Below are 9,876 nucleotides of genomic sequence, written 5' to 3' on the forward strand. Positions count from 1 at the left end.
TACAAATAACTCAATTTCGTTTCTTTTTATGGCTGAGTAATATTCCATTGTATATATGTGCTACATCTTCTTTATCCATTCATGTGTCGATGGACACTTAGGTAAAAATATGGAATGCTTCACGAATTTGCATGTCATCTTTGCGCAGGGGCCATGCTAATCTTCTCTGTATTGTTCCCATTTTAGTGTATGTGCTGCCGAAGCGAGCACAGTGCTTATTTTTTTTATTCCTAATGTATCTTTAAAATTTACCTTAAAATAGTTATCATATCATACTTTTTATTAATTCCCATTAATCAATACCCATTTATTTTTTAAGTTGATAAGCAGAAATTGATGTCATTGGTGATAAATTGAACTTTTTATCCCTTAGAAGTAATCCACTCACTTCTCATGGTTTTTAAGATTGTTAGAAAAGCACTATGGATCAGATTGAGATTTGTGTTGTCCTCTTGTTTAAAAAACCTTGCTTTTAATTATGGTGGAAATCTAATCAGACTTAAGGAAAGGGTGAGATAAAGGTGCTTATAAAAGAGATGTATTTTAATGCCTTTGAATTATTTATACTTTGCTTCCATCCTTGGTGAGAAAATAGTTATTATGCATGCAAAGATTTTGAATTTGTCACCAAAATTTTATAGGGTAGAATTTACTAGATAGGAAGGCTCCAAAACAAGATATTTTACCAGAGTTAAAATCGTCTTAGTTGCTTAAACGTCAATAATCACATCTAATATGAAAATGTTACAGTTGCTTTTTGAACCTCATTTTCAGATCATAGCAATGGATCATTTAACTTGAAAGCTCTATCAGGAAGCTCTGGATATAAGTTTGGCGTTCTTGCTAAGATTGTGAATTACATGAAGGTAAGTACTTTTCTCAACTAACAGAAATTCTGTTGACTTCTGGCAGAAGGGGATTGGAATTTTCAGAAGTAAATTTGTATATACATGTCAAAATTTATCAAATTGTATGTTTCAATATGTGTCATTTATTTTATGCCTATTATACCTCAAAACTGTAAAAAAAAAAAAAAAAAAAAAAAAAAAAAAAAAGATTTACTGCCTGAAGCCTTTTACATTATATCAAGTTAGCATTGCAGTGAGTCATCTAAGTGTATTTGATTTACATTACATTACATTAGTTCAAGTACACAATTTAAGCCCACCATTTCACTTAATAAAATTGTGCTCAGGCAGTAGATACAGTCACCACCTCTTAATTAGTCAATACCTGTTGACAAAACCAATGAGAAAATGTGAACGATTTACAGGATATTACTTCCATTTATGTGAGAAGTAAAAAGCTACATAGTTCAGGCAGATGGTGGTGGTGGCTTTTCTACATCTTGGAGGAGAAAATTTGAGAATTACTGAGTGTCTCAGAAAAACTTTGACTCACAAAAGAATTGGAGTTTAATGTTTGATAGGAGATTTAGTATTTTTTGAAGTAAATTTTGAAGTTTTGATGGTATGACATTTTGGCTTTACTAAGGATTCTGAACCCTAACTTAATTTATGAAAGTGAAATTTCATTTATAGCTAAAATGGCTAAGTGACTTCAGATTTACCCCCTTTGTCTGCCAAACTCTTATTCCCATTTAGTTACTAGTTGTTATCTCTTGAAAAAAAGTCAAAGAAAGTACTGTATTTGTTATGATTTCAAATTTCAGCTATTCCTTAGTATATAAATCAAATTTTATGTGAAGTTTTTTTTTTTTTTTTGTGGTATGCGGGCCTCCCCCTGCCGTGGCCTCTCCCGTTGCGGAGGACAGGCTCCGGACGCGCAGGCCCAGCGGCCACGGCTCACGGGCCCAGCCGCTCCGCGGCACGTGGGATCCTCCCAGACCGGGGCGCGAACCCGGTTCCCCCGCATCGGCAGGCGGACGCGCAACCGCTGCGCCACCAGGGAAGCCCCAAGTCTTTTCTTTTGTAATTTAAGAGACCCGGTGTCTGTCTAGCTGTATCTGAAATCTGTGGTTTGTATTTGATTTCTGGTAGAAATGTGTTAGTTTATAATTTCCCATTATCAAATAATATACTCTGGCACTTAGGCATTTACCTTTCATTCCATCCATCCGTTCCCCCACATGGTAAGCAATACTAAAACCCACTATCTGCTATTATGGCACGAATGGTATGAATACCCAGACGAAATGTATGCCCTCGAGGCTGTCAGTCTTTTGAGGGAGACTGACATTTAAATGTCATGTTTTTGCTACTCTGCTAAAAACAGTGTTCATTTATCTAGAGACCCTTATTGCTTTGTTAATCTATGACAACGATCTTCAAATTTTTACTCATATGTTCCCTGAAACAAATTTTGAAAAACTGTGTGTCCCTTTGCACATATTTAAATTGATAAGTGTAATTTTTCAGCAAAAGGTTTTTAATTGAAGTCTAGTTGATTTACAATGTTGTGTTAGTTTCAGGTGTATAGCAAAGTGATTCAGGTATACATATATGTATATTCTTTTTCAGATTCTTTTCCGTTATAGGTTATTACAAGATATTGAATATAGTTCCCTGTGCTATACAGTAGGTCCTTGCTTATCTATTTTATATATAGTAGTGTGTAGCTGTTGATCCCAAACTCCTCAAACCCCCCCTTCCCCCTTTGGTAACCATAAGTTTGTTTTCTATGTCTGTGAGTCTATTTATGTTATAACAAAAGTCTAAATAGTGACACAGGATGAAATTTCTGGCATATTGTAATATTTCAGTAAAATACAGCACTCTTAAATTTATCTAAGGGAATCTAAATGCCATTTTTAAAAAATATGAAAATAAACTTTAGTGGTTGGAAATTTTAATTATTTTCCTTTCAACTTGTATGTCAGTTCTGTTACTCCCACTGAATTTTATCCTTATGTATTTTAGTGTTTGGAAATCTTCTGTTGATCATGTGTCAAACTCCTTTGTCACAATAATATGTATATAAATTGAAATTAGGAATGTTTCCCCTATAACCATAAGGCTCTAAATATTTTCTGGTTTGAGCTATCATTACAATTACTATTACCACATTGTTGATTAGAATAACATAAATATATTAAAATTTTGATTAAAATTCACTTTGTATGTAATAATTATGCAACAGAAATACATTTTTAATGAAATAAATGGAGCTGTCTTATCTCTCCAGTGGTTCTTGTGTCTGGAGATAATATATTATTTACTGATAGAATGAAACAATTTGGCACCAATTTCTGGTCTTATTTTGAGATCTTGTAGGTTTAAGTGCTGAGAAATAAATGTTCATATAAATAAGTTCATTCTAATTTTGTGATAGCAAAACCTTCCAAGTTGTATGCCAGAAATTACATGGTGATTTATCATCAAACATTTATCAGTTGACACTTCTGTTAGGTCCTTCTTCAGTTTTGTTGAAAGGAAAAGAATGGGAATCACCTAACTTGCCAGAGGATTTGTTACCTGGTCCTTAACCATCTACTTAGTTTCTAGGAAGTGTATCAAAAAGGTTTTACCGGGCTTTCCTGGTGGCGCAGTGGTTGAGAGTCCACCAGCCGATGCAGGGGACACGGGTTCTTACCGGGAAGAAAAAAAAAAAAAAAAAAGGGTTTTACCAAGACTCTGTAAATGTCTAATTATATCAGCTTCCTCTTCTTCTCCATATCGGTACTTTCGTTAATCTGATATATTCAGAAGCAGTTGAGAAAATAAAAATACTAGTTTCAACACACCTTTGCCAGTGCTTTTTTTTTTTTTTTTTTTTTTTTTTTGCGGTACGCGGGCCTCTCACTGTTGTGGCCTCTCCCGTTGCTGAGCACAGGCTCCGGACGCGCAGGCTCAGCGGCCATGGCTCACGGGCCCAGCCGCTCCACGGCATGTGGGATCTTCCCGGACCGGGGCGCGGACCTGTGTCCCCTGCATCGGCAGGGGGACTCAACCACTGCGCCACCAGGGAAGCCCCAGTGCAATTTTTTTTGATGAAATACTTTTATCTTAGGTATATAAATTTATTTTTGCCAAAACTGTCAGGTTGAAGGTTTAGCATACTCAGTTTATGGAAGTTATTTTCTGGTTAACAAAGCTAGTCTCCATTGTCAGACCAACCAGATAAACCAAACTTATTTTTTATCATATTTTAAGCAATATAAAAATCACTGAGAAATATAGTATGGAATGAATACTAACAGATACTACTAAGATAGTTGAGATTAAAATTATAAGGATCAAAAAGAATGAATTTTTCCATTTTTATATAATTAAATAAATACGCAGTCTACCATCATGTAACATTGCATCATTATAAATAATCAAATGTTTATGAAGCAAGGGTGTGTTAAACAGTGTGTTATTCCTTTTCTAAATGTGTGTGCTTGTATCTTCCATCTCTGATATTCAGCTTTTAGATATAAATAAAAGGGAATGATTCAGAAATAACTGTAAATTTTATCTTGGGGTGATTAATGAAGGAGAAGGATACCTATTGCTAAAAATGAATTGGTTTTACAGCTAGCTATGACTTATTTTTTTTAATAGGAGGTAGAAATATTAAATATTTAAAACGTAATGAGAATTGAATAATTAGAATGAAAATTTCATGATATGATTTGATAAAGTAGGTTTTAACTACCACATTGAATAATGCACCCTCAGTCTAAAACAGTTCCTATGTGGTTTTTGTCTGTGGGTTTTATGTAGCATGATTTGAACATTTTGGTAGTCCGAGAAAATATTTGTTATATTTAAAAGAATCAGCCTCCTTTATTGATACTGCTTCAGTTCTTTAAACGTGATTTTTTCTTCAGGCTAATAAATATTCAAGGAATGGATTTTGAGAATTGCTGAAGAGAATTACTTATATGAAAATACCTGAAAAAAATCTATATTTATCATTAGATACTTCTTACCAGTGTTCCCTTTATTTGGAGATTCTCCCCTAAGAGCGATGCATTCTTGGACAGTATGGCATGGAGGTAGGGTGTGTGGGGATGGAAGAGACAGAGTTGTTTAAAGGGAGCAGCTCTCAATTGCCCAGAAACTGTAATTCATCAGAATTTAGAATGTCATAGCAAGGGCAAAAATATCCTATTTTTAACTCCTAGAAAAATATTTAGGACTGGAAGAGAGAAGAAGCCCCCGCTAGAGTGGATAGTTTGATACCTCAATTTATCATTTATGAAGCCTTCCCCAAAACAATAGTTTTTTGACTTGCCCTTTTGTTTGAGTCCCTGGAGTTTAATATACCTCCGGGCATTGCAGTATTAAATTCTGGGTGGAGGTGAGAGTTATACCTTTTTTTTTTTTTTTTTGTAAAAAGGGGGCAGGCCTGTTTCGAAAGGGAAAGAGTACATTCGGAAGATGATATGTAAACTGATTCTTGGAATGTCTTCAACTGCCCCTTGTGTACCCTTTTTGAAGAGCTGATAAAACCAAGAACTCAGAAAGAAAGGAAAAAGGCAACACAAAATACTCCTCATAGTTTATTCATTTACTGATGGAAGAGCTCTTTAATTGCTTGATGAGAATTATGTAGAAATTATATGGAGAAGGTTCAAGAGATACCGTTAGGTCCATATGAGACGCTGCTCTAGTTCTAAGATGACAAATCAATGGTGCACTTTGTTTTTGATGGAATGATTTTTCCCTTGATCTCACTATTATCCCTTTATGTCGTTGTATCTCAGTTATGTAAAAAATCACGTTGAAAAATTTGGTTAGTTTGGTTTAGCCTAGCTCAGTGGTTCTCAATGTGTCATTCTCCAACCAATGGCATCAGCATCTCCTGGGAATTTGTAAGAAGTGCAAATTCTTGGGCCCCTTCCTCGATCTACTGATCTGAAGCTCTGGGAGTGCAGCTCAGCAGGCTGTGTTTTCACAAGCTGTTCCTTCAGGCGATTCTGATGCACACCACTGTGCCACTTAGCATATGTTTTTTACTTTAATAGCTTGTCCTGGACATCTTTCCAAATTAGCACATAGCAAACATCTGTATTTTCTTTTTTAACATCTGTATAGTAGCATAGATGTGCTGTAGTTTATTTAATCAGTCCTCTATTGATGGCCACTTGAGTTGTTTCTATTACAGCTTAGTGTTGTAATAGTTCTAATAGTACGTCTTAATACAACTAATGTTTCTAATTTTCCTTTTACAACAGTGCTGCTTTTCTACATTGTGGTTTATCTGTAACGTAAATCCCTAGAAGCCGACTTGCTTGGTCAGGGGTTTCAATGCATTTATATTGCCGAATTCCTTCTGTAAGAGTTGTATCAATTTGCATTCTTACCAGCAGTGTGTGAGAGGGCCTGTTTCCTTACAGCCTCACCAACAGAGTTGTCAAACATGGAATTTTGCCGGTGTGATAAGAAATACCTTAGTGGAAGTTGAGTATCTTTTCATATGTCTAAGGTCATTTGTATCTCTTTTTTTGTGCTTCTTGTGTTCCTGTCATTGGGTCATTTTCTTGTTAGGTTTTTGGACCTGTTAAAATATTAGGAATGCTAACTCTTTGTGATATGAATTGAAAAATTTTTTTCTCAGTTTGTCATTTGATTTTATATAGCTACAAGTTTTAACTTGGTTCTGTCTGATTTTATAGTCCATTCTCTTCATCACTATAATTGTACTGCCTTAAATAATACACATTCTGCATTCCTGAAAAGATTAATTTACTGGTAACTACTATTTAATGCATCTAGCATTTTAAAACTGTCTTCCAGGGAATTCCCTCGCAGCCCAGTGGTTAAGACTCTGTGCTTTCACTGCTGAAGGCCTGGGTTCAATCCCTGGTCAGGGAACTAAAATCCCACAAGTTGCACAGCGTGCCCCCCGCCCCCTAAAAAAAAATCATTTAAAAAACCTGTCTTCTAATAACAGTTTCTTGCCGCAATAGACACGGCATCAGCGAGGAGATACACATCCTCTTACTTTAGAAGAAATTCTGGATGAAACACAACATTTAGATATTGGACTCAAGCAGAAACAATGGCTAATGACTGAGGTAAGAATAGGCTTAAATTATTGTAAAAAAAAAAAAAATTTGCTGTAACTAGGGTTTTCATATACTGAGATATGATATTATTTTTGCTTTTTCTTAAAAGAATTGGTATAGGGTTTTTGTTCTTTAAACATACACATTTTGAGATTGACTTATTTTCATATAACCTTATGTATCTATTTAAAAATGTCAGACTTTAGCATAAAAGTTATAAAGAAGTCAGTCATTGTACCAATTTTTAACTTCTTACAGAGTAATTGATGCTTATTTTGAATTGCTAAATTTATAATGTACATGTTGGCAAGTTGTATTGTTTCTCTGTTTTAGGACATTTAAAGCATGAGGTATTATAGGGAAAGCAAGATATTTTGTTAAGCAAGATACTTGTTACACCGCTACTGCTATTATGATTTGATAGTGACGTTACTCCCTCTAGCAGATTACTTGGAAAAATAATCATGAACATTGTATATATGTTCCATACAACATTGGAAGAAAAGGAATGCCCAACCATCAGTGACCACGCTAATTTGGAAATGAATAGCACTTTAAAAATTGAGATATTTATCTCTTTTCTGTTTAAGTATGAAATGACAATTTAATAAGACACCTTTCTAGGAGCCGTGCTGATTCTAAAGACCAAATGTAAACTTCCTAAAATAGAATTTAATTTATTTTATCGAGCAAATATTGTTCTTGATTTTAATAATGTAAAATGAACCAGTTAGTATCATTGTAGCTCATTATATTAGTGATATACAGATAGTGGTAATCCAGCTCATTATATTAGTGATATACAGATAGTGGTAATCCATATTTAAATTTTGATGCTTTACCTAATCTTGAAATTTCATGGACTACCCACATTAGGTAAAGTTTATTTTAATTACTGTTCTATTCTCCCTCCTTTCTTCTTTCTGTGTTTCTTCTCTTTATCCTTTCAGGATCAGGCTGGCAGCTGTAGAAGAAAATTAATAGGGTTGCTCTTTCTTGAAGAGCTTTCCTTCTGATACTAGCTATACAACAGGACTGACTAGAAACATAATTATATTCAGTAATTTATGCATTCCTACTCAGTTTCGATCTCAGCTGACAACGTTATTGGTAAATTTCTTATATGCACTAGTCTGGTCCTTTTCAGTTCCTTCCACAGCTGCTAGTGCCACTTGATACCATGTGGAGCAGACTGACTATTGGTGTTTTCATCCCAGGGTAATGTTTCTCACATTATAATCCCGATATGTGATAAACTATACTTTGAGGGTGGGCTAGGCAGTACCCATTTCACTTTGTCTAGTGATGTTAATAGGTGTTTTATTCATCCTTACCTCTTTTGTCTTCCGAAAGAATATGGGTACAGCGTTCTTCAAAGCAGTTGTAATAAAGTGGTTTCTTTCTCATCCAAAGAATCTATATAAATAATAAACAGTTTCTTTTATAAAAAACGAGCACCATGCTGGTCTCTGCCTGTTGTTTTGGATCCTGGATGTCCGGTATTTTAGATCTTTTGATATCCACAGGATACTTTTAGTTTGCCATTGTAATACGAGTATTGTGGTTTTTTAATAATTGGTAGCATTAAATAATGTATATATGGTATTTCCTTTTGTTAATATGTCCAAATTGTGTCACTGTTACAGGCATTAGTCAATAATCCCAAAATTGAAGTAATAGATGGAAAGTATGCCTTCAAGCCCAAGTACAACTTGAAAGATAAGAAGGCCCTACTTAGGCTTTTAGATAAGCATGACCAGCGAGGCTTAGGAGGAATTCTTTTAGAAGACATTGAGGAAGGACTGCCCAATTCCCAGAAAGCCGTTAAAGCTTTAGGGGACCAGATACCATTTGTAAACCTTCCTGATAAGAAGAAAATTCTTTTCTTCAATGATAAGAGCTGTCAGATTTCTGTGGATGAAAAGTTTCAGAAACTGTGAAAGAGTGTCACCGTGGATTCAATGGATGAGGAGAAAACTGAAGAGTAGAGGCTTAGGAGGAATTCTTTTAGAAGACATTGAGGAAGGACTGCCCAATTCCCAGAAAGCTGTTAAGGTAACCTCTCTTTTCTTTCTATGCCTCAATATAATTTGAATTAATAATGTCTTTTGGTTTTAAAAAATATCATAACTTTAAAAAAGTTATTTTTAAAACCTCCTCCATCATATATACTTGGGGTTGTTACGAGCCAATTAAAGATTTGAAATTTGTGTTTTTTTCTGTAGAGCAGGACAGAGCATAACCATTTTTGTGGAACGTGGACACCTCCCTTTTGTGTTGTTGTGTATGATTAATGATTCTTCAAAATATTTCTGGAAAGATTTCCTCAAAGACATTAGTCTTTTTCTTATAAGTTGTTACGTTTGTATTTAAGAACTCCTTCAACAACGCTTGTGCACATTGCTAACCTGAGGGAATCAGAGGCATTAAAACACAAGAACATTTATAATTTGGTTGTTTCGAATTCCTAAAGGGGCGATCAGTAAAAGTGATAGAGTTTACATTTCCTGTTTAAATTTTCAACTCTCTTGGGAAGGCTGCGAGTCTCTGTTATTCAAAATTGCTAACGATTGATGCTAACCTGTAAGCAGGTTCATTCTTTTTGCTACCTGTGGAGAAAACTTGCTGCTTTCTCTGCTTCTTGGTAATTCAGTTACACACGTTAGCCTTTTTGGTATTGTCCCACAAGTCCCTTAGGCTGTGTGTGTGTGTGCACGCACACGCGTGCTTTTGGACTTTGTTGTTGTTGTTGTATTGATCTGTTGTTAATTGTACTGACTTTTTTACCTCCAATTTGTTATTAAGCCCAATTGGTTAATTCTTTATAGATTGTATTTTCAGTTCTAGACCTTGCTTTTTTTTTTTTTAACAATCCCCTCGAGAGGTTTTTTGTTTTTTTTTTTTTTTTTGTGCTATGC

General features: G+C 34.9%; 1 protein-coding gene and 1 non-coding gene across 2 annotated transcripts in view; one reads left to right on the forward strand and one right to left on the reverse strand.

Annotated features, from left to right (window-relative positions):
- Positions 1–9,876, forward strand: part of GTF2E2 (general transcription factor IIE subunit 2) — a 69,782-nt gene that overhangs the window by 21,168 nt on the left and 38,738 nt on the right. Inside the window, exons 3-5 of the mRNA XM_024131524.3 lie at positions 775–866; positions 6,860–6,967; positions 8,605–8,787. Of these exons, the coding sequence (XP_023987292.1) occupies positions 775–866; positions 6,860–6,967; positions 8,605–8,787 (383 nt within the window). The remainder of the gene's footprint in view (positions 1–774; positions 867–6,859; positions 6,968–8,604; positions 8,788–9,876) is intronic.
- Positions 104–210, reverse strand: LOC112066966 (U6 spliceosomal RNA). Its single transcript, XR_002893002.1, has one exon. It is a non-coding gene; the product is annotated as a U6 spliceosomal RNA (small nuclear RNA).

This window comes from Physeter macrocephalus, chromosome 20 (genome assembly GCF_002837175.3).
Source record: "Physeter macrocephalus isolate SW-GA chromosome 20, ASM283717v5, whole genome shotgun sequence".
NCBI classification, from domain to species: Eukaryota; Metazoa; Chordata; class Mammalia; order Artiodactyla; family Physeteridae; genus Physeter; species Physeter macrocephalus.